We start from the raw sequence: 25777 nt of genomic DNA, 5'->3' as shown, positions 1-25777 counted from the left end.
CAAATGCATCGGAAGAAAAAGAACAGTGAGCGAGGGTGAGGAGATGGGTCTACGCTCAGTTATGCAACCCAACGCCTCCGGGGTAGCCAAGACCCCACGTTCCCCTCGACGATGAGCTAAAGAGCCTTCAAACGTTAGCGCCGCCGTTCAGACATCAGCCCGGCAGGAAGCTCCGTGCCAACTCCTCATCCCGAGGCGGTCGGTACCGGCTCTGCGCAGAAGGATGTTTGAAGGAAGGATGCAGGTGGGAAAGACTGGAGCCCCCCAAAAAACTGTAGGCTTAGCCAGAATATTATTTTGGGGGGGTCCCATCTTAAAATGAGGAGCCTTTTTATATATACACACATAGCTTGCTTCTGATACAGGAGACGGCTGAAATAGGATCAATTGTATCCCCACCGGTGAAGAAAATATATGAACAGAGAGGGGAGTATCGAAAGCAGAGTGGGGAAAACCTCCCGAATCCCCCCCCCCCCCCCCCGGCAATTCACAACCTGACAATAATATAATAACTACCTCTAACCAAGGCTCCAGTCTGCAATTAAAAATGGCAAGAAATTGCACCTACAGTCTCACAGCAAACACATTATTTTTAACTTCAAACACTTCGCTGGTGGATTCATGCAGCTTCATCCTTGACCAAACTGTTTTCCTCCCCAGCAAGTCTGATCGTCAAACACAAGATAAATGAAAGAGGCGAAGCATGTATATTATTCATTTGAAGACATCTTTGAACAGAGTGTGTTAGCTGTTTTCAAGACGCGGCCCGGCGATGAGCTATCTGAACATTGTTATCTAAAAGCTTTCCCGATGAGGGGATGAGCTAGAAGGAGGAGAAGAGGAAAGGGGGAGGACAGCGAGGCAGGGGTTTGGGTGGAGATGAGAGGTTGTGTCTCAAAGTCTGGCCGGCCCATGAGTGGAGATGACAACCGCCATTACAAAGCATGATTCAGCTCTGCCTCTCTGTCTGCACTGTGGATTGGGTTTGATGGCTCTTTAGCAGAGGTGAGTGGTGGTTATTATGTGGCGTTCCACCTCTAGGGGCCTCTGTCTGGATGGCCATAACTGGCTCATTCCCTGTCTGTGGTACGGTGATTGAGAGACATCACAGCAGTGGAAATGTGTGTGTTGGGGAGGTAGGAACCTCCACTAGCAGCTGTGAGAATGTTATAACACAACTGTAAGCAAGTAGTGGGGATATTTAACAAACAAATCCTATGCCCTGAGTGCATTGAGGCAGTCTTTAGTCTTAAGCCTTTTAGTTTGAACTTACCCTCTCAAATAATGATCATGTATAGTTAGTATACAGTTGTACAATACTAAACACTGCAGTAAGGTATAGTGGTATAGCATGGTATAGGTTTTACTGTTCCTGGTTGATAATATTTGCCATAGCAAGTTATTATCACCAAAACAGCGTCCAAACAATATTTTCTCCAAAGTCTTTTGAACAGTGCACTCTTCAGTATTCCCCCCCTCTTGCTCTCCTTCTCTGAGCTTCTAGAAAGCCCATTAGGGTGACAGGTCTGGAGGGGGGAACTGCCCCTCCGCAGCCCCAACTCCTCATTCCAATTTAAAACTCTCAACGCTAGTGATCTAGCTGCATAGGTCAGTCTCAGTGAACTCCAGAGACATTTCGAAAATTCACGACGCAAAACCTGCATGCTATACTTGCACCCGTAACCAAATTGACTTTCACAACGGGAAATGCACACTTAGAGTCCTGGTTCATTTTCACACCGCATTCTGAATCATCTTTGTCTACTTTTACTGCTACACTATAATTATACACACTTACCAGAAATATATGGTGGTTAACAAGACATCCAAGGCACATTAAATCCTTATTGCGTGCAAATGATAGAAGGCTGGTTAGTTTCCCATCAGTTACCAAGGGGAAATAGGCACTGTAAATCTTCCCAGACATGTTTAAAGGCTCGGGGTTTCCCTTGGAGGACTCAGTCAAAGGGTAACGGCCCTCAGAGCTGTCGTCCATCAGAGCTGCATGGGTCTCCCTAATGGAGGGGTGGCATATAATGAAGGCTCTCACAGCTGTGATCAGCCTTGACTTGTCTGACCAGGGGTCCATCTTGGTGTTGTAGGGGGTTTCATTATTGGCCAGACATCCAAAAGACGTTTAAAGGAAGAGGGGTAAACGGAATATTATGATAATAGTAATTATAGTATAATAGTATGAATATTAACCAAATATTCTGGAATTACAGTTTTTTGATTCTATAGGTTAAATCAGAGCAAGAATGGTCCAAGTAAGTGAAAGGAAATATATATTTAATAACATTGCAAATGAATTAAACTATGAATTAAACAAATTACAATTACAATGAAGGTTTTAACTCTAACCTACTCTACCTTGATTATTGTAAATCAGAGAAAGAGTAAGAGGTGAGGAAGAAGGAGAAGCCAGTTCTGAGGAGAAGCCCTCAGGAGATGAAGGATCCCAAGAACAATGCTTCACAAACCCCTTACTACCCACTGTCCTCTGTAAAATCAGACCACATCTTGACCCTATATATGACTAGCAATGCTACAGTAAGTTACACAATGAGGTGTGAGACCCACCAAGTACAGACTGTCCTGCAACTCCAGATTTTTTATTAATAAAGGAAATTATGTATTAATAGTGCCTGGGGATGGGATAAGCCCTATTATACTGAGAGAGTTGAGGAATGTTCCTTAGTCCTCTCTGTGATTATGGCTTAATCTATGGTAAATTGCAGGTGATATCTGGGTGTACAGTCAGTGATGCTAACATGCTGTGCTTTCCCATGTATGGCCTTTTAAGTACATTTTCTAGAATGTTCAATGAATTGGTTCTGTGTGATAATGCGGAAACAAACCAAGTAAAGCAAATTGCCATTCAGGTGAATCTGTTCCATGTTGACTGCTGCAAAGAATATAACCCATTACAGTTGACTGGGACTACAAATGTAGTTCCATTGTTAACAGATATGATCCCCACTCATGTTGGTGCTGTTTAAATACACTGTAGAGAAGTGCTAAAGAATTTAAATAGAATTACTGTGTGTGCATTTTAACCACAGTTCTGATATTCGGATTGATTTACACTACCAATCTAGCTAGTAATCCATTTCATGTCCAGTCATGTCTGTTAACTGTAACATACATTGCATGTACCTTACTTGATTACATCATTGTAATTTATCTCTACCATTTTAGACTCTGTCATCTTGTTTGACTGACACTGTATGGTAGCTTTCCCCAAAGGGCCCAGCCTGGCACTGTTGGTACAATACAAAAGTTATTAGTTAGAATCATTTTTGGAAGATCAAATTGTTGTCCTCAATAAAGTTTATTGCTTTTGCAACATTCCTAATTCGCAGATGGAGAGCATAGAAAACAAACGAAGTTCCGGATTTTGGTTTAAATTTAATTTCCCATCCTAATTTACAGACGGCAAATCCCTCATTCACACCCCATCAACCCTTTGCAAGTATGTAATCTGGTTATATCTGGTTGTGTCTATGGTTTAGGATGCATTACCTTCTCACCGTCAGCGAGATTGCACAGAATTAGCAGCAACAAGGGATCAGTCACTTCCCTTCATCAGTCTTAGGAACATGCGCAACCCAAGGCAACCGGCTCTGTCATGACTGAATTACAAGGCCTACTGTACAGTATATTGCTTTTACAATCAGATTGGTGGTATTGTTTGCGTCACCAGAAAACAGAGCTGTCACAGAATGAATAAAAAGGAGAGTTTGCTATTTATCTTATGGTCTATGTGTATTGCAGTCCAACGATGTGGAGTGCACGGGCAATCAAGAAAACATGTTCTGTCATTAAGCCGTGCTTCAAAACGAAAAGTGTTTGTCTATGAAAGCCTTAGGATATGACTGGCGAAAGTGCATTTTTATTTAAAAATATCTTGACATTATAAAGTTCTTCCATGTGCAATTTGTCCTCGTACTCATCGTCACCAGTGCATGGAACAGATTCTCTCTTTTCAATGTCATCATCCTTCTACAAAACCCCATCTTTTAGTCAAATGAAATGTAATTTGTTATTCAACAACCAAGTAATCTAGACTCAATTAACTCCCAGATGTGTAGAGCGGAGCTCATGCTTAGAAAGCGGTGATTAATTTTTTAGTCGGTAATAGGTAAGGCGGCATAATTTTCACATTCGCCTTTTTACCTTATCAATATTTGATGAGAATACTGATTGGACCTGACATTCTCCTCAGAAAAGGATGTTAAGGTCATTTTAGAAACCTTCTCAGATGGCTACATCCTAGTCCATAAACAATACATATTTCATTCTCCTCCTCCAGATCCAAGAACATTGTTAGAGTAATCAACGATATCAAGAACAGCTACAAGCGGATGCTTGGTGTTTGCAAGTCATGAATCCCCCACCCAAGCGTTCACCATGCTAATGATCCTCCGTTCTGTGCTGTCTTACACACACCGGTCACATTCATCAAATAGTTGATATATTCTAGACTTCAAAGTTGCACAAAAAGAGAATTATAAAAACGAATGAAACACTCACAAGGTGAGATTGTGCGAGGCACGAAATTTGCATGACATTTGCACAAAACTGTACATTCTGTACAGTTTGCTTAGCGTCACACTGGAAACTGGAAGCGTGCATTCCGACACCTCTCCCATCTGCAAGATTCCAATTTCCATACTCCTCCCTTCCATACCCTTAGCTGGTGCATGGGAGAGCGAATGACAGCTTATGTTTATGTACTTACTGCAGCATTGGCGAGAATATGTGGGGGGTAAGGATGTAATAAATCGAAGGAAACCTTTGTGTATCATTCGAATAAAACTGACATTCTACAAACGGAACAGAAAAGCAGCCGCAAGATTCAGGGAAATGACTCAACCACCGACAAAGCGATCAAGGCTCACAGGAAAAAAGAAGTCGGGTTTTCTTCAAGAAAAAAAAGAATAGATCAGTGCCGACTCAAAAACGATACGTTTCTTCAGCACACGGTGTGGATCTTCCTGTGGAGTCAAGGAGGATGAGTGGGACTGCACATGCCACAACCCTCTCCCACGGTGGGGGTCCTCCTGCAGCAGGCTGCACAGCTGCACCTCGACACTTGACTGGGACTCAGTTTCAAAAGGGCCTCTGAAAATTGTCCTGTGTGTGTGTGAGGGTGGTGGGGGGGGGGGGGGGTGGGGGGGGGGGGGGGGCGGGAGGAGGGGTCGGCATGCTCCTCAACATGCTAATCCGGGTATTTGATTCTGGCCGGTGGAGAGATTACGGGGGTGAGGTGCTTGGCAATATCATTGAGAAATGAAAGACGGCGTTCCAGAGGATGAGGGATCGGAGCCAGAAAGGGCACGAGTTTGTCAGAGGTCCAAATGTCACAGTTCAATATGCCTTCAATGATTCCAATAGAAGGAATAATGGTGCCACCCTGAAGACCATCACGATTTTTGCTCTTGATTTTCAGGTTAAAAACAGAGCCATCAACACTGCTACATAAGGCCACGAGTAAGGCTACATAAAAAACAGCTGGTATATTAATTTCTCTCCTTTTCTATTTAGTATGCAAACTGCGGAGTCGTTAAACAAACTACTAACTAAAACGTCATTTTCCAAAGAGCTGTTCAGTCACACAGTTAACAGCATGACTCCAATTCTCTTGATAGTTCAGCATGACTCATCCCGGATACCATCCAATATGTTGAGAATTCTTGTGCACAGGAAAACCACAGGCCAAAAGTAAACCGATAGAAAGAGATTATCTTAACACACACATACACACACACACACACACACAAATACAATTGTTTTGCGAGGACTTTGGATCCCCATTGACCCACTCTGTGTAGATCTGAGGAAATGACTATGTGAGTAGTCAGTGCTGCAGGTCTTCCATAGTGAGGATTCCCATTACAGCAAATGGAAATTAGATTTACAATATTGCAGGGCTTATGCCATGGTGAACTCTGTGCAATTTATCAATCCTGGCAACTCTGGGTACTGGCCAGTGAGAGTGTAATCGCAGTGCATTTAAAGTAATTACTATGGGCTCAAAATTATGTTGCCATCCATTTGCCAAGAGACATGATGTAAAAGGTTTACATGCTAGGCGTAGCTGAGTCATTGTTGACGGATTGGGCAACGCCTTCTAGTTTGTTGTTAATGCCAATGTGGGGTTGGGGTTGTAGCTTTGATTGTTTGATATTCATTTTATCCAAAAGAATATAAGAACATTAAAGATTTTGGAGGTGCATAATGATCATGTGTTTCCGTGGGTTATTGATCTGTACAAGTCACAAAGCGTTTGAATCCCATGAGATTTCTCTACCTGCCTTTGATTGATATTATGAACAGCAGTTCTGGGTTTTAATTCTACAGACTGTATACTTTACTTATAGTGTATATTCTGTGGTCTTGGCAAAACGGGCAACAATGTGACTGAGACTGAGAGATACCATGCTGACAAATCATCTCTACGTCAGCCCTCAGTGTACAAGACATGCATTAATGATCAAGCCGCTTAGTCAGCTGAACAACGGGGATCTCTTTATCACTCTCTTTTCTTTCTCTCCCCCCCTTCTCTCCCCATCTCTCTCCCGCTCTTTTCTCTCTCTTTCGCACAGACACACACACACACAAATCTTTGGCTCGCTACATCACATATATTGCCCAGTAATCTCTTCTTTTGCGCCGTATTGCATGAATGGCACAATAGATAAGGTGAAAATCTTTAGAAAATAATCCCTAAGCACCCAAGTGGCTCTTGCCCCTATGTAAGGCTGTCTACTGACGCTCTCTAGACAGGCCTGGAGGTGCCGTCAAACTAATATCCAAATGGGTTTAGTTGATCCAGGGTTTCCATCAGGGGTGGCAGGGTGATAGCCTAACAGAGAAGATAATTAATTTGATTGACTCTCCATGGCACATCTAAGTGGTGTCATGGCATTTCAGGCTTTTCCAATACATTTCCTATCAATCTGGTTAGGATATGAACTGCGGGCGTCACGGTGGCCCCTGCCACTACCTGTGTGGCTGGTTAATTATAGACATGAGAGACTAATGAGGGACATAAGTCTCGGGTGCGTAACGGATAAAAAAAAGGACGGTTCCAGAGATCAACGGTAGACAGCATTTGAAAGCAGAACACATTTCTTTTTTCAAAGATATGTTATCCATTTCTAGAAATCATGGCATGCTTATGAACAAATAAAATGCAGGGGAAATGATCTTGTGTGTTCTAAAAATGCACTCCTATGCTTTTTTCAGATGCCCAATTAAGCCAGCTGGAAGTTCAATCCATATGAATAGGACCTCTGAACCCGCCTAACCTGCAGTCTCTGCAACTCCTCACTAACAACCACAGCCACGCGTCAAGACTGCCAACACAACCCCAGCAACAACTAAGAACAGGTAGGAAGGCATGATTTCAAAACATAAAAAAACATGACAGGGAATCCACCATCTCCACCCTAGTGAGGTGTCTTAATTGAACTGGCTCCTGGTGCCCTCTTCCAGACTCGCCCAAGACGAGAAGGCTCAATAATGACATTCAAAAAGGTCTACCCTGTTTTTAGAAGGGTCGGTGGAAGAAGGGTTGGGGGGGGGGGGGGGGGTTGACAGGATTCTGATGCAACCTCAATTACATGTTCAAATAGAGGAGCAGCTCCCTATTCATACTCTGTCCCTCGTCCCAAATCCGCACGGACACACACACACATACACACATACTTGCAGGAAGAGTGCAGACAGTATATTGATTAAGACTGCATTGCGACACCTCTAGCAATCTAATTCTATAATGGAAATCAGGCAGTGGCCGTCACACGTTAACTCCCAAGCAAGATGAGTTGCCCCCCCGCACACATACACACTCATGTAGGGCCAGCACGTACACTGGGACACCCTGTGCTGTGTACACATTAAGTAAATATTGCCAACTTTAAATGCTTAAAACCTATGATCATCATTAGCAGTTTAAATGATTGTGTATGGAAGAGAGTGAGAGTGTTACTGGAGAGCCAAATCCTTCACAGAACCCTGTTGCTACAGTGACTGTTTATTACCGCAATAGGTTATTATTATTCCCTTTTCCCTTAAGGCTATAGATTGATCAATAAAGTTATAACTTCTCTCCCGGGAGAATCTGTTTAAGTATTTTTAATGCAAGGGCACATCTTATTTGTGTAACTTTTCATTCAGTGTGGCTTTTGCTATGTTAGTACCCTTTCGAGTGAGTGTGTTTTGCGTGTGTTAGTTAGGGGGATGTATGCGAGTGTGTCGATGGGGAGTACGTGTGTACGTGTGTGTGTGGGGGGTGGGGGGGCATGGGAGTGTGTTTGTGAGTACATATGTGGAGGAGTTATACTATGCTGTGTGATGATAGGTCATGTTTCCACGGGACATCATTGATGACATCCCAGGGGTCAACAAATGCAGGGAACAAGAGAAAAATGTCATTACCATTAATACCATTTTATTTTGGTGATGGTGATGAATGATTATTTCAAAAACAAGGAAGACAAAGGTCAGTCCTGCAGGGAACAAGGTAGCAATGCGAAGCACCATTGTGTCGATCGTCTCAAGGCTTGTATTAAAAAAATCTTCCCTAATGATCAGAATCTGATTCGACTCATCCTTTAATATCCTGAATGGCACATATTTCTTTTGCAGTACTACAGGTCTGTACTGGGACTTTGGCAGTGATTGGGATTTTAATATGTGAGCAATATTTATGCTTACTGATGACACAGACCCAGGGGCATTTATTATTTATAAACACTCTACCGTTCATAAACAGTCAATCGAACAGCGAGCCTGTCTTAGACTATTTGTCTAGGACCACACAATTTCAAATGTGGGGTCATATAGAACCAAATAAGGCTGGTACTGTATCCCTTGTACAATACATTTATTCAAAGGTGTTTTTGCTGTTGTCATGTCATGTTTATTTCCTTTTAAAAGGCATCTGTTGAACCAGAGGGGCGTTACCACGTGAAAAGTTGAATGCTTATAGGTATTCTCCCCTTCTTCAGCCTCGCTTGTCTCACTTGAAAAACCACTCAGGCCTTCACGGTAACGGTTCGTTACATTGCACCCCTCCTTAGACACATTGTTTGACTTTGGAAAGCTCCAGCAGACACGAAATCTCTTCTCATACTGGGGTGGTGTCTCAACACTGCAACATCAGCACTATCCGGCCTCTTTTCCTCGGGTCCTTTATGGCTAATTTTAGGTAACTGATGTTTGGTAGCCCTTTCCTACCTCATTAAGAATGCCAGACTTCAACAAACATGGAATCTCCATTGTTAAAGATGATTTATGTGACTCCCTCCAGATTTTTGCCGGGTATTTCTTTTTACCATGTGACATACCCTGGCTTTGCCTTGAGCTATAGTTTGTCTGAATTATGTCCATACTCCCAGGAGAATTGTCTTTTTTTCGTAACTAACAATCCCAATTGTTATCACGCGTTTTGGTAGTTTTCCAAGATTATTTAGTCGTAGAGAACAATTTTATGAAAGAGTTGTGGTATTTGGCCAAATGAGGGACCCTTAGTTTTGTTGTCACATTCGAACTTGAACGAGCCAGAAATGTCACCGTCGTTTTGAACTTGTCAACAAAAGAGTTTCTGCTGGATGGCACACACACACACACACATACACACACACAGCCTCAGTGGTTGAGTCATGCTCACACATTAAGCACATGCAGCGCACACCACAGGTCAGCCCAGCTCGGGTCAGGAGACACGGTGGAACAGTGGAGGGGCCACATCAACGTGGAGTTCACCTCCAGGCTTCTGCAAGCTCACCCAGCCATAAAGCAGTGGAGCTCTCAGTCTGTCCACGCCTGCCTGCTCACATGTGCCGCTGATCACATCATCTTCATGTTCGTGACAGCGGCTTCTCTGGGCAGTTCTGAATTTGCTCGGGTATTATTCAAGTCCCCCTATGCACAGTTCCTGACTTCATAATTCTAATTATGTGGTGCAGAGTGACATCATGTGCATGTGCACACACACACAGTTTGACCTGACAGGTCGGTGGGATGTTTCCTTTCCTCTCTCTTTCCTCTCTCCTTCAATGTTTAAGACCCCAATGAAGGAAAGCACACCACAAACCACAGATCCAACAGTTAAGAGGGGAAGAATTGGGGTGAATGAAACGTGATCGCAGCAGCATTGCTTAGGGAAAACTAAGTCCCAGGAGCACTCTTCTGTTTGTCCAGGATGAAGCTGCAGCGCATATCCATTCCATTACGGAGATTGTAATTGGGTCGGCCTCAGCACACTAATCGATGAGAAGGAAAGAGAAGTTTGTCTGTTTATGTGAGCCAATGAAGGGTGAAATGTGAGAGTCTTTGTCCAGGATGCAACGCATCCTATAAAGGACACTGATATGGCGGACTTCTGATTATTTTTTCAAATATCCCCCAGGTGTCTGTGATGAAGAGGGAAGAGCCAGAAGGGGGCAGGAAGGAAGCAACAGATGCCTTGAGTAGCTCCGGAATAAGGAGACATGGTTCGCTCTGATTCGCGTCCCGAGCAGATGGCTTACACAGTCCACTTTGTTAGGGCAACACCTTTAAATGTAGCCTGTCAAGTCCCTTCCTCTCCTCTGAATTCGACCTCTGTAGCTGCCTGCTTTTGCTGAGGAATTCCATCAGCATTCTAATGTGGTCGGCAGAGCCATCGCTTATGGCCCCTGGCTCGAAGGCGACGATCCCTCCTCCTTCCATTTGTCCCCGCGTGGGGAAAGGCGGGGGGGGGGGTCTGTCTCTCCCTTTTCACCTTTTCTCCTCAGTTGATCAGATATTTATTCAATCTTTATTCATTTCCGCGAGCTTTCCCAGTCATGCATTTGCCGACTATGAAAAGAGGCACTGAGCCTGTTTGAGAAATGCGGAATGCCAACGCATGTCTATCGAATTTCAGGTCTGCTATACTGAGCGTTTACATGCTGTGCTTGGAACACACAAGGAGAAAGATAGAGACAAGAAAACGCAATGAGACCCACATTTTACCAAGGGGCAACACAATACTCTTGATTCCTATGAATATGTATGTTCACCTGGCCCTCCGTGCAGGATCACTAAACAGCACAGATGTGAATAGTTGTAAATATACAAAACACTTGAATTCTTTCAAAACACTTAAGACTGAAGTGAACTCCTGTAGTCAGCCATGTTGAACATCTCAAACCAGTTCCTCAGGGATTCTCACACTTGAAAATACTGCGTGCCATAATTGTAAGAATAGTATAGAGAATAGAAAGTGCTTGTTCGGGAAATTCCTGTGTTGTGCACGGCTTAGTACTCGCTTTGGATGATTGTACAAGTCTTCATTTCGGACACCATACTGTACATCTTCCAACCCACCAAACAACGATTTTAGCACTGACTCCCCTACTAATGAGCTGTCATAATGCAGCTTAATCTGCTTCAATAGGGAACAAGCCATGCATGCAGCCATGATGTTAACGTGTCAATGCAGTCAGTGTAGTGCAATGTGACATGGCATGACAAGACGACAACATTGATGTCAAGAACATCTTGGAGTTTACCACACAAGGCAAATCCCTGCATTGGGATAAGGAATGTTGCATCTGCACAAAGAGTTTGCTTTAGTGGCATAGAGTCTAGGAAAGTCCCTTCCCCATCAGAGTCATCACAGCTAAGCCAGCGCTGTTAACCCAATGGAATCACAATCTTTCATATAGAATACAATGAATCTGACCTGTACAACAGTGTTGTCCTGTGTACACTTCTACGCAACAATCCTGTTTCTGATTGGTCGACTCTTCAAAGCCTGGACATCTACATAAGACAATCAAGTCCACTTCACCTGATTCCTCGGAATCACTGATTACATCTAAACAAGCCTCTTCATTCTGACTCGGACCAAACACATGCACACCAAGACAATCATGGGATCTTGGCAAAACACACCTCTAAGGAACTTAAAGGAGCCTCCTACCTTAAACAGCCGAAGGATGTTGGCCACCATGATGGACACCGAGCTCGCCGCGGCCCCGATGACCCCGACAACCTTATCCGGTTTGGCGAAGATGGGCGGGTCCCCGTTGGCGCATCGCACGTCCGAGCCGTCCCTCTCGATGAGCGCCTGGACGAAGGTGAGCGACTGCTCCAGCGCGTAGGTGTCCCGCGAGCAGGTGTCCAGGATGCGGGCCCCCAGGGTCACGTTGGGCAGCAGCTCGGGGTCCTTGTTGATGAGGTCGATGGCGAACAACATGGCCTCCAAGCGGTGGATGCCCTTCTCCTTCTTCAGCTCGCCGCAGGGCACCCCGCGCTCGCCGCGGGCATGCACGGGGAACAGGCCGCCCAGCATGATGTCCCCATCCAGGCGAATGGAGTGGGCGTACTCCTGCACGGGCGGCTGGGAGTCCAGCGATGGCTTCTGGGCGGCGGACAACAGCCAGGAGCACTCGGCCGTCAGCAGGAAGAAGAGGAAGTGGAGGGAGAGGGAGGGGGGCTTGGACTCCCTAGCCATGGTGTGCGGAGCGGGACTGTGGCGAAGGGGAGGGGTCAACTGGGGTATCCCAAGAGCAGGTTTCTGGAGGGTGGTGGTGGTGGGTGCACGAGGTAGGGTGGACCATGGGTGCCTCCCTCACTATGGCAAGGCAGGGTAGGGAGTTTCCACCTATGAGGGGTTACCTCTTGAAAGGACAGTGCCCCTGATACGCATGCCTAGCATCACTGGAGATGGAAAAGGGTAGGAGTTGGAGCTTTAGCACAATGTTGGTGCCGAAGCGGCTGTGTAGACTCAAGCCCAACACAACGGGGATGTTGTTCACAGATCCTAGATCTCAGGAGCTCACAGCATCGTGTTTGTGCTGGGTGAGATGAAAGAGAAGAAGAATTCATCTGTTACAGTCAAGGGTGGGGATAACACAATACAAATGTCTACAATATGCGGCACACATTCTGATACAGTAGTTCATGCCTTGCATTTGGTTTACCCCGTTTTGCATTTCTCACTCTCTTTCTTTCTCACATATACACATGCATCTTGACAGACAAACAAACAAAAAACCACATGACACTGCAGGGAACCTTCCTTTGAAACTAAAACATCTTCAAGTGAACACTGTGTGCTGTCACTTCTGCATGAACTAATGCTACAAAACGGAGAATGTGCTTGATGAAAACATCAAAGAAAGCATTATCATACAATAAGCTGATGTATTGGGGATGAGACTAATCATTTGCCTTGATGTTAATTTAAATACACATTAATTTTTAATCCCTATGGCATCATGTAGCCTTCAGGGAAGTCTCATAGGTATTTTTTTCTAACAATGTATCTATTTTTCTGTTATAGAGTACAACAGCTTGATAGCATTCAAAAACAACCCACCACACAGTCCGTAACAGTACCACTGCTAGGTAGTAATAGGGTGATGTATCTCATTAGTTTAAATACTTAGCCTCCGTATATTGACCACAAGTATCAAATTACATTCTTTACTTTTGAGCACATTTTCTTTTGCATATTGACTACTTTTGTTTGCAATTGTTAGGAATTCTTACGCAGTCTTAAATGTTAAGTTTAAAAAACCTACTGGTTTTACGATGCTCCATTTTATTGCTATGCTGTAGCCAAGCAATTTTGAGCCGTTGAAAGTCCATTGAGATTGCCTATTTCCAATTATGTGGAGTTGATAGCTCCGTGTTTGTAATGATGTGGGGTAAATTTGATTATACAACGTTAAAGCTTGAACAATGTTTAGGGCTCAACATTTGGGTAAAACTGTTCAATGATCCGTACAGCGTCTCGTGTTGCCCTCTAGAAGCTATAAGCACGCGCACCTGTTCAGCACCAACCTTCCGAATGGTGCGATATATAGGCTCAATGTCAATAAGATCAATGTATTTAATCCAATCCAATTAAGGCAAAAATAGATGTTTTTAATTAACCGGTGTTGTACTGTTTGAAAAGATTTAAACTAACAGGAAAACGCGAATTTATTGCAACTCTTTCGTTTGAGTGGATTCTGATTAGGCACTGATTTAGCCGCAATTGAATGAGTGGACAGAAAATGACCATTTATATTTACAATTAGCATGGAATTGAACGTATGGACATAACTTCGTCCACCCTACTTCGATATCTTGAATATTTCTCATGTTTAATGAAGGTGACGTTTGCATTGTGTTATGTTTTACACAGCGTTTGTAGACTACAAGATGCCTCTGCAGTTTCTAAGCCATAAACTACGTTCCATTAAACTGACCATTCAAATGTGTAATCAAATTACGCATTCATTGCCGGTTACCTTTAAGCAATTCGACATGATTATTTTGGAGCAATTTGTACTCATGCTAAACACGTGATATGTCTATGCAATAGCCTACAATAATATTTTTTGTTTTTTACATTCTGATACATGTTGAAGTTGCATTGATATTTTCCCCACTAGACTTCGACAATAGGCTATCTATCACGGTGGATAACATCACAACTCACAGCAGTTAAGACATTACATAACACAGGTACAACCTTTGTTTTCTTAAGAGTTTGTTGAATTAAATCAACCAATTACAAATGGGACACTTTGAGGAAAATGGACAATATCTTCATGTAGCCTTCCTATTTTAACCTACATTTGATTACTACTTGCGGGATTATACTCTCAACTAATACACTCCGCATCTTAAGTGCGAAGAGGCAATATTGTTGAACTTTTTTTCCATTCAGAAACATGTGTCATGTATACGGATTAATTTTTAGATAAATTCAACAGTTAGTGGCTTACCTGAGGGTCACTCGTGCTCTCCCCACAGCTAGACAAGCCTATGCGCGTGGTGCTGAAATCTCGTGGTGCTGAAAGAACAGCGCATCGTGAGACCAAGCGAGCGCTTCTCGGTCTGCTGGAATCACTCAATACTCCCACACCGCCGTGATTGGTCTACCGACTCTGATACATCTCAGCATTTAGCGTAATTGTTTCTGTATGTTTTGTTGTTTCACATTAACATTGTGACTATTAAACACTTCAACTAATTTGAAGTGGTTTGAGAAAGAGACGGGCAACTGAAACGTAATTATGAAGTGACGCATTGCATTGCGGTGATATAGCAAAATATATTAACTATGCCAAGCCACCCTACAATACCCAAATATGCTAAATGCGTCGATTGCACTATGTACATTGTGAACACGAGTCATGACTTGATTTCAATGTAAAAGTGGTGAACGTCATTCAGTTTCGGGTCTCTGTGGACCGATAAGCTACAAATGCCCTTAATAAAGGAAACACTAGGTGCTGTTTAGAAATTAACTATTTTTATATTTGTATTTATTTATGAAACGACCAGGCTTCATACACCCAAGGGAAAGTCTGTATGGCAAAGGAAAGCATGCGTTGGCATTTTATGAAAGTAGGCTATGCCAAACCATAGTTGGAGGGCGCCATCTCGTGGTATAGTCTTCCAGGCTATTTCGATTTACAGAAGTTTTGGTAGAGTTAGGGAAAATGATTTATAACTGTCATAAATAACATAATATTTGACAATTTAATAACTTACAATATGACTTAACTCATGGATAACTACACTTTTAAGCCAATCAAATCCACTAGTTGTGAATTCTAAACTGTGAAAACAATCAATTCTACAAATGGGTGTGCTAACATACGGTCAGTACTTTTAAACATAATACATCTAATGAAACACAGTGGTAATTTGACTTTGACAACTTGAAATGTAATTTTTTATTACATACTGTGAAAAAATAATCATTTACACAGGAATCAAATCTAGAATTTGCAAAAACCTCCTGTGGTGTTTCTCCCCATTGCATTTGGCGCATGTGTCTCATGTAAATGAAAGACAGGAGACAGGGAAGAGTCCCAAGGTCCAACTAAGGAGATTCAAGGAACCAGTTGTAAGACCAATTGTAAGGATGCTCCTCAGCAAGGGATTAGTAAGCATACTAATAACAATAGTGTGCCCTGCTGGTACAATAGCAAGCACACTAATGAAGTGATACGAACAGAAGCCAAAAAACAGTCTAATTTTATTGTCGACCTTGGAACGCCACGTTAAAATGAGTGATGAATGCATGAATGAAGCATTTATTGTCAAATGCAAAGAAAATCATGAATTAAGTAGGCAATACCAAGAGGAGCCAAGAAACATTGTCACGTTATTGTCGAACAGCATAAATGAAAGTGATGAATGCAACGATAAATGAAGCGACACCAAGAGGTGCAGGGATCCAGTGTGGCTCCAGGTGACAACAGAAATAAAGGCAATAAAGGGCCTGGAACCAAGGCCGACCAGGATGGCTTTTGTCCTACAAGGGAGGAGAAAAACTAAAAGCTGATCAATTACTGAATGATTTTACTAGTTTTTTGCAAGTTAGGCTAATAGAAACAAGAGTCTTTGACTCTTGTATTTGGAAAGGATGTCCTTCAGGTTTGGGGTGTTGAGGAGTGAATAACCGTTTTGCCATTCAATGTACTGTAGGGCGAGCAGTTTGACCAAAACAATGATGAGGGGCAATAAAAAAAAAAAGTTATTGCGCACCGGCAGATCAAGGAAATTCTGTTTGAGGCCAGTAGAAGGTGCTCTTGTGGCTGAAAGAGGTTATTACATTAATGAATTCGAATGCAGGTGAGCAGGCCTGTTAGCAGAACCAGGTTAGCCAGGGAAACACACAACGTTACCCTTTTACATATGCCACAGTTATGCATAGGTTCCATGACTATTTTGGATTGACAATTCTACTCAAATGAGGTTCAAAATTCTTTGAAAATAAACATTCATTTTAAAGGCCGCAAACAGCATACAATTAAAATCATGTCTACCCTTGTCTCTGACGAAAGGCATTGTAGATGATGGACAGAGATGAGATTTCAGAGGTGTGATTTCAGAGGTGCGGTGCTAGAGAGGTCTATGTCTTCTCAGGTTGTGGTTCTAAGTACTGCGGTACAGGTGTTCCTCCAGGAAATCAAGGGTCTTCCTCCAGGAGTCTTCCTGAGCAAAAGAGTGTGGGACAGTCTTTCCTCCCCAGAGAACCATCACTGCATAGCAAGTTTGAAACCGTTTTAGTGAGACCTGAGCTGAATTTGGGTGTTTGGAAGTGAATTTGCATTTGGTTTAGTAGATTTTACTGGATTAGACATGCACATTTTCCTTCTGACAAAATAGCAACCACACATAGAACCAAATCACCATGTCATCAACGTCAACTCAGCGCTTTCTCTACAAACAGAATGTATATTTTGGGTATCCATAAAAGTAGGCTATTGTATACGCTTGTGCAAATAACCAAAATTACTTTGCAGAACCTGATCAACAAGATTGTTTGTTTTTTGGGGGGGGTTTTGCGGGTATTCAAGTGGCATCGGGAGCTATTTGATTAGACAAAGGAAGTAGGTAAAAAAATCATGTTGAACACTCCTAAATGTAAAATGAAACCTACCCTTCTCCCCGGTCTGAGCTGTGATGAAGTTGCTGGCCAGTATGTGAGGGGTGTATGGAGGCTCTATGAGGTGGCCCGCTCCAGGGTAGGACAGCACCGTCAGGAGGTGGCTGTTCCCTGCACTCTCCATCATTTGCTTCATCTACACAACAAAAAGAACAGGACAAAGTTGAATGTCAGACATACAAATAAGACAGCATAAGACATCTTTCCCACAAAGTCAATGTTGAAATGCTATGAGATTTGCCAACCCCCCAGATTTTGCTCACAAAGTGCCCTAATGTATAAATATTTGCCTTATTCAAATAACTATTTACATAAATAACACTATCAAAATAGAGATTTTATGACCTAAAGACCTATGAGGATGTGTTACGACTCACATCTTCTGCTGACTCGGACGCTGGCCAGTTCTGGTCATCCTCCCCAACGATCAGCAGAAGAGGACATTTGAGTTGCCCTAACTACGGTAGTGACACAACACAACATTCAAGCCTACCATAACATCAAATGTCAAAAGTGGAAATAATAATCTAGCTTGATATCTTACATCCACTTTCTTTGAGGGGTCTGTTGGAATGGGCAGGATCAGATCCCGCCAGATGACTCGATTTTCCTCATCGTAGCGAGTGTTCCTGACGTTTCTGTATGCAAGCAAAGACCACCATAACCGTTTGATGTGTCAACGGTGAAGCTGAGTCCACTTGTTTTGCATTGGAACAACGAGGGGACACTTACTTTCCGATCTGTGCAAACACATCAGCTATGGATCCTTTGACGGGCTGGACATGGCTCCCACTCACACAGACCAAACACCTGGGCTGGGAAGGACAGGAAAGTTCACTAATGTGTAGGCATAGAAACACGCATGCAAGTCCCAGGACCCTGTTGTTTTAAACGCGTCTAAGTTTCATGGCACTCGAGCAGAGCATCGCACTTGTGTGCACATCGTACACGCATTAATGTTGACAAACATGGCAGACACGTTCATTCTTACCCACCTCGATCAGATCGGAGTACACAGCCATTCCAAGCGCCACTGAGGTGCCAAAGGACAGGCCCAGTATGCCAACTCTGTCTGCACACACTTGAGGATGCTGCTGAAGAACGTTGAATGCAGCCTGGGTTTACATGGGAACATGAGTTAAATGTGTTATATATCTGTTAGTTTGATATACTATACACTGTTAAGTATATAGTATTTTATAGACTGTGTATCCTATTCCATTCACTTTCTATATATATCAGAACATGATAAGTATTTTCTGATGTGGTTATTAACTGAAAATTCAAGATATTTACAGCTAGATGTTTACGTGACAAGAAAATTGAATCGTCGTGAATTACGCTAACTCATTTGATGTGGGATTTGTTTTAAAATTCAAATTAGTAATATATTTTTTGTTTCACTTAAACAAAGAAGAGGAGATATTTGCATTGTTTTACATGGTTTGGGCATCATTTTGCATGTTTTTTTTTCCCTAACTCAGAAAAAGTGTCTTTCATTTTATAAAGAAAAGCTAAGAGAAAGTTAAATGAGCCCATTATTATGATTATGATTGAAATGTGGGTTGTCTGTATTGTTACATCTCTATCATATAGTATCAGTTCACAATAATAAAGTAGCGTTGTGTAGGTAAGCTGCTGAATGTAACTTGGACAAGGTGTGTTGGTATGGAAGAGGTCAATGAACCTCTAAACAATATAAAAAAGTTAAATTGCCCTCAGACTGATGGCTACCTTTTTATGTGCTAATTCTTCTACGGTGAAGTTAAATGATTGAATAGTTAGTTGATAGAATAGTAGACATTGACAACTTAGGTCAAATGATTGATTTACCCTTATATTGATAGACTACGGTTGTACTTTTCCCATAAAGGGGATCAGCAGGAAGCTGTTTAACACAGTAATTCCATGACAGACTGGCTTCTCATACCTCAAAGTAGGCATTCCCTACATTTCTGGAGGAGCTGTCTGCTGTTTTGATGGTGAGGTACTCCAGGGCCAGAGAGACAAAGCCTCGAGACGCTAGGAGGGCAGAGCGGTACTCCACCAGACCCCCCCCTCCTCCCCACAAGTCCAACAGGGCGGGGAAGGGCCCAGGGCCTGGAAAAATAGACAAACAATAAACCAACCATCTTCTTTGGATTCGGGTTGGAGGATCCCATCCAACAAACAAATGGAACTTTGTGTAGAGCATCTAAATATGCCAGTGAATGTTATTGGAAATAGCACATTATCGTATTGCCCTGAACAGTCTAGAACGTTGGGAGTTTAAGCTTGAGGTGCTTAAGAAAGCTCATTAAATAGATATTGCAAACCTGGAGGCAGGAAGAGGGTCCCCCTGACTCCTCCCTCAGTGAAGACGACCCGGCTGACCCCAGGTGCCATGTACCAGCGCTCCACGACCACACTGGCCAGCGCGGCCTGCTCTCCGAAGCCCTGGCTCACGTGGCCTTTGTACACAGAGATGCAGACTAACAGAGGAGTATGGACCTCTTTCTTTCTCAACCTGCAGTGAAAATACTGGATTTATTCATCTGCTGTGTTTCTATTGGTTGAGAAGACTTAGTGGAGACAATCATTCCAAAAGTTCTAGGAGTGTAAAGCATGTTTGCCTGAGTCCAGGTCGACTGCCTGGTACTGGTCTTATACTCCATAGAAGACCCATAGGTTCAACGCCATCATACGTCCCTCCCAAGCTTGCATCATTGGCACCTATAAGAAAGACGAGGTTATTTGCAGACCTACTGATGAAGGTCAAAATGTGTAATGACAATGCTGAACATATGTTCCCAATATAATCAATCCTCCAGATATAATAAGTAATGATAATGATGAACTTATATTCCAAATGTATGATTATGCACCAAGATGTGACTGTGTCTGTGAATGTGAGAAATAGGCCTTGCTCAGGAGAGTATCTTTTAGTGAGGAGAGGAATGCAATAGTCAGCATACTAGAAGGGAGGTGGGAGGGCTATACTAGGGGACCAGGAGAGTGTATAATGGGCCTCACAAGTCTTCAGAGTGGGAGTCATCACCAGGAGATAAAAAAGATTCATTAGACCAGGGGTGTCAAACATACGGCCCGCGGGCCGGAACCGGCCCCCAAGGAGGTTCGATCAGGCCCGCAGGATAATTTGAAAGTGGAAAAAATGCATAAAAGACATGGAATTAATATTTTTAAATCGCTGTAATTCATGGATTATCCGCTAAGGGGCGCACTCTTTCCATCAGAGTAGAAGACAAGCCGCATCACTGAGACAGACTGAAAACAGCAGACGGTATCAATTAATACCTTGGTCTCTACTAGGGATGGGCGAACGATGCCTTGTGAAGCTTTGGTGGTTTCTTCCGGATTGTGCCGGCCCAAAGAGCCGAACTATCGGCGCTTTGAAAATGAACAGCGTCATCTAGCAGCCGTTTAAACTGGCTGAATGAGGCGTTGTGGTTGTCTCCGACGGTAGACTACCCTACGTTATTCAATATTTAATTAAGGCTACATGTGTTCATTTTGATCTGATATTAGTGCTCACACATTAAAATGTTGTGATACATCCGTAGGCCTTTAGAATTATGTCATTTTCTCACAGTAAAAGTTAAAGAATATCGTACGAGATTCACTGGACTGGGGCGCGAACTTGGGATCCCAGATTCGCATTAACAATATGTAACCGTACAACGCTTTAACCAACTACACCACCGAAGAGATCATTACTTGTTAAAGCGGTTGGACGGACTTTATACGATATGGTCTTTATATCAATTAAACTAGATAACACAGAAGAAAGACATGATATTTTGGTTATTTATAGCAGAGTATGGTATAATTTTAATGGTCCGGCCCACTTGACATCTCCCTAGGCCGTATGTGGCCCACGATGCGAAATGAGTTTGACACCCCTGCATTAGACAGTGGAAAATGTATCCCTTAGCATCTGGACATCACCAGCCCCCCACCCCCCCTAGGGCATCATCAGACCTCTGCCCTGTCCCCTCCCCCCCTTGGACATTATCAGACCTTTGGACTGCCCACAAACTCCTATTGAAATCTAATAGGATGAGCGCATCCCCTCCCCACTGTCTTCTGACCAATGACCTAACAAACACCTCCCTCTCAGGTAGACCTGAGACACAAGACCTGTGTGCCTTGCTCTAGTCAAGACACCTTGGTGTGTTGTATTCATTGTTTGTTGCATACTTTCTTATTAATAAAATACAAAGAACTTGGTCTGGCATTTAACCTTGTATTCTTCTCCACCCAAATTAGAACATACTCTACAGTACACAGTCAATTTTCATACCGTTCACCACTCCCAAAGCATCGCTAACATAGTGTCCAAACGAATCCCAAAAGTCACCGTCGTCTGAATGGATCTGCGCGTGCAATGTGATCTGTTGAATGGGTGGCAAACTACTGACTTGTACCGTGAACTTTTCATCCACGAGCCCTCTGGATGGGTCAACCGACAGCAAAGGACACGGTGTTATTCCAGCCATTCTGTAACCAGACAAAACAAGATTTACTTTGTGGGTAAATTTGACTAACAGCGCATTATGCCTGTATACTGTAGGCTACTGTGGCTTAACTTACTATGTTTCGTACGCGTAGCGCGAGACAGTTTGGACTTGTTCACTAATAACAAGGCAGGGTCAAAGTTTAGGTTTATAGCCTACTGCACGTCATCGCGCTAGACGGTGAAAAAAAATCTGAAAGTGGTGGTACAACACAGACACATTCACATTAGCTGTAGCAGTCAGTAGAGTATGCCAATCCAATCACTGCTTGCATACAATTGTACAATGGAAAATTACCATGAAACTTACCGTAGCATTGTTGTGCATATTTTCCCCAAAGAAAAAACAGCTTTTCCAGTCAAATTTGTGTTTGTTTTTTTTATAGGGAGGGTGGGGGTGTTCTGGTCAAAGATGGGCAGCTACTAGTCCACAAAACATTTTTAGCCGCGCTCCCCTAAAAATCTTATTTTGGCAATCAAATTGACAGTAAGTGTCCAAGTAGCGCCCGGCCTTCTTATACTACGATTTCGTTTTTTTTTAAGAGCGCTTGAATGATAAGTTTAAGTTTGTTTGTGACACTTCCAGCCTGTGCTTCACAATGCTGAAGTTCTAGCTGGACTACGAGTTGACTTCTTCTTTGCAGTCTGATTGGCCTCTCGCATCTAACTGGTTGAAGCAAACACCGCCACCTTCTGTGCTGGAGTTTGTGGCCTGTCACGACCTACCTAGCTATAGGGTTTTCACGGACGCGTCATCAGACCGGAAGTCGCCATCTTGGAGGCACTCCCTATCACAACACTGCACTGGCACTGAAGTAAATCCCGAACGTCGGCGAGGAAAATGGTGAATTATTGCCGTGTTTCAGGTTGTTCAAATAGGACAGATCGAGAAAATCATTTGGTTTATTATCGACTTCCAAAAGTTATTAAAAACCAGGGAAAGGAATGCCAGAGATTGTCAGAGGAGGCGCTTGTGGTTGGCAAAGCTCAACCAAGACTAATAACAAAATAGTTTCTCACCACTTTTTATCAATAAATGATAACATGTAGGCTTATCTTATCTTATGAAACTAACTCAGATAGTGTACAGTGTAGGCCTATATAGCAAACTGGGGGTCTTTGAAATGAAAAGAAAAACACGATTGAGTGTCAGTTATGGTTAGGTTGATTTAAGACGTTATTGCATTACTTACTTTGGCCTTCACAACACAACGGTCGTTGAGGACTTGGTACTGCATCTCCCTCACCCATCCACACACCATCTGATTATAGGCCTCCAAACCTTTGTAAGCTTTAAGGTCTTCCGCTGTATATGGGCTCGGCGAGAAACTAGGTAGTTCACAATATCTGGATATCCGACTGATGGCAGAATCACAGGGTCCTCACAGATCCAAGAAGAGGGAGCTAACTGGTAAGGATCTGCAGCGCCAATAAATCCAATTTTCTCATCATACCGACGGTTTTCTTGCGGTCCAAGGCCTTCCCTGTATGCCTTAGGATCTTGGACACGTTTTGGTGGCCTTTTCGGTCGTTTAGACATGGCTAGAGTTGTACCAAAGAGTATAGAATTTGCGTTATTTTCGTTGTACTCCGTTGAGTTGTTTACATCGAGTGCCTCCAAGATGGCCGCGCATCCGGGTTACTGCCCAGAATGTGATGTCCGTGAAAACCCTCTATAATGTATTCTCCTTCACACAACCCAGTGTCCATAAAAAACCCGACTAAAATCCTCCAACCTGATCCCACCTTTCCCCTCTCGCACTACACCTTCTAAGTTCAAATCCCCGTCCAACCTCTCCGACCTTCTCATTCAACCTTTCCCTTTCATTGTCAGACACCTCACATTCAGTACATGCTCAACAGTCTCCTCCACCCAGCACCCTTCATACAATGCATCCCTGTTACGACCTAGTACATAACCTATTCCATACCACTTCCTCCAACCCCCCAGTACCACCACTTCTCCCCTTACACAACTGTTAAACAGAAAAAGCCCCTTCCTTTAGAGCTATCATCCCCCTGCTTTTGACAGAGTGCTGTACTTGCCAGGATCAATGATTTGGGATGAAAGTTTGCCTTTCAGTAGTCCTTTCTACTACTACAGGAAGCTCCTAAAAGCTCTCCAGTGTTATTTTGGCCACTTGACCAGCAGGTGGGGCAATTATACAGGTAAGTATGAAGGTCGAAAAAGAATAGAATGCTTGGAATGAAAGATAACAAATTGACAATGTATTATTACATGTTTTGTGGCAAACTTGTTTATTGAAGAATATTCCCACATTCTTGAGCTAATCCAAATTTCAATCATCTTTAAAAAAGCTAACAATTAATGGGCAGTTCTCAATTACATTGAATTATGTTGTTATCATAATGGTTGTGCCATTAAAGGAAGAGGCTGTATAATAGTGATAGCACTCTGAGAAAAGGTCTCCTTATCCTTTTCCAAAACATAATTGTTTATGCTCTCATGTCCTATCCCACCTCTATGACGCATGTAAGCTCTCTGCAACATAATACCTTAAGTAAAACCACAACTATAGTGTGTATTATTGAGAGAGATAAAGAGACACAAATTGTGCAAGAGAGAGAGAGACAGAGAGAGAGAGAGAGAGAGAGAGAGAGAGAGAGAGAGAGAGAGAGAGAGAGAGAGAGAGAGAGAGAGAGAGAGAAAGAAGAGCCCTTATGTGGGTAATGGCATAGCACAAGATAAAGAAGAGGACTAATCCGTTTCCTGTCAGGCACTCCTTGAGCTTCAAAAGGCTCCTATCAAGCACACTCACCATCACAACAAAGTTTGTGTTTCAACATGAAGCCTTGTTTCCTCCGGTGTGTATGGGTGTCGGCCATGTTTGAACCCATCCTGAACCAGATGTGTAGCCTTTAAAGCACAGCTGTCAGGGTATTTTTGTCATGAGAGTAGTGCAGAGGAAGGCAGTGTTAGCTGGGCTTGGCTTGAGATTCTTAGGCGAACAGCTCCCCTAAAATGTGTAATAACCTGGTGTAGCAGAAAGATGGGAACTTGTGTTATAAATACTTGGGGAGGAAGGAAGTCTTGAAATGGACAGTAGATCTAAATCATGCTCACACCCGAAATGTGTGTGCATAGGGAGTGTTGCTGAAATATGCAGATGTTTTTGTTTGTGCAGGCAAATTGGTCATAGCGCAGACTTACAGCGCCAGCATAAGACAAAGAGATAATCTCACCGACATACTATTTTTCCTTCACTCCTGACATGTACAATATTTAATCCATATTTAGTATCACACCAAAACAAAACACTGGTATTAACATTCTTAAGCTGTTTACCAACAAAAACCCACACCCCCATTTAACCCTACGGTGTAAAGCTGTTTGTGTGCGCTACAGTAGATTCACTCTCTTGGAAGGGCTGTAGACAGTCCCAGCTGAATGCCTGCATGCAGCCCATACTGCTGATGTGGGCATTCCTGTAGGACAGAGTTGGCCAGGACAATGAAAAAGAATCACAAATATGGAGCACAGACAACAGTGGGATGAGATAATGAACATTTAGTTTCCCCCTCCTCCTTTTTTTCGTCTCCACCTCCCAACCCGACATTCCAACTCAAAGCACACTGTTATTTCAGGGGTTGGTGGCGGGTGGGGGTCGGGGGGTGGGGGTGGGGGGGTGGTGTTAGTGGACAGGACTGTACAAGCTCTGGACTGGATCAGCCAGGCGCACATGGGCGCGTGTAGAGCCGGTGATGTCATTATGGATGGTTAGGGGTGAAGGTTTGTGTGTGTGTGTGTCTTTCAGGCAGTGGTTTGAGGGTGGTAAGCTCCAGGGTGTGAGTGAGTGGATGTTTAG

At 43.2% G+C, this 25777-nt stretch overlaps 2 protein-coding genes across 5 annotated transcripts in view; both read right to left on the bottom strand.

Annotated features, from left to right (window-relative positions):
* LOC124476720 (metabotropic glutamate receptor 8-like) overlaps positions 1–12493 on the bottom strand; it is an 87194-nt gene extending 74701 nt beyond the window's left edge. The window contains exon 1 of the mRNA XM_047034024.1: positions 11960–12493. Coding sequence (XP_046889980.1) covers positions 11960–12493 — 534 coding nt within the window. The remainder of the gene's footprint in view (positions 1–11959) is intronic.
* A 3511-nt stretch (positions 12494–16004) lies between these two features.
* LOC124477171 (bile acid-CoA:amino acid N-acyltransferase-like) lies at positions 16005–22581 on the bottom strand. 4 transcript variants are annotated; one of them, XM_047034805.1, is made up of 12 exons: positions 22261–22581; positions 22028–22143; positions 21738–21934; positions 20050–20149; positions 19753–19943; positions 19368–19537; positions 18433–18552; positions 18170–18252; positions 17982–18075; positions 17815–17895; positions 17432–17573; positions 16005–17030 (listed from the first exon to the last, which is right to left on the bottom strand). In XM_047034805.1, the coding sequence occupies exons 3-12, from the start codon at positions 21931–21933 to the stop codon at positions 16924–16926; spliced, it is 1284 nt and encodes a 427-aa protein (XP_046890761.1). In that variant the 5' UTR covers position 21934; positions 22028–22143; positions 22261–22581; the 3' UTR covers positions 16005–16923. The 4 variants fall into 4 exon arrangements, with proteins under 4 accessions (XP_046890761.1, XP_046890760.1, XP_046890762.1 ...); XM_047034804.1 differs by lacking the exon at positions 22028–22143; XM_047034806.1 differs by lacking the exons at positions 22028–22143; positions 22261–22581 and having other exon boundaries at positions 21856–21934.
* Between the last annotated feature and the right edge of the window lie 3196 nt (positions 22582–25777).

This window comes from Hypomesus transpacificus, chromosome 14 (genome assembly GCF_021917145.1).
Source record: "Hypomesus transpacificus isolate Combined female chromosome 14, fHypTra1, whole genome shotgun sequence".
NCBI lineage: Eukaryota > Metazoa > Chordata > Actinopteri > Osmeriformes > Osmeridae > Hypomesus > Hypomesus transpacificus.
The sequence above is the reverse complement of the archived record's forward strand: the minus strand, read 5'-3'. Positions and strand labels throughout refer to the sequence as shown.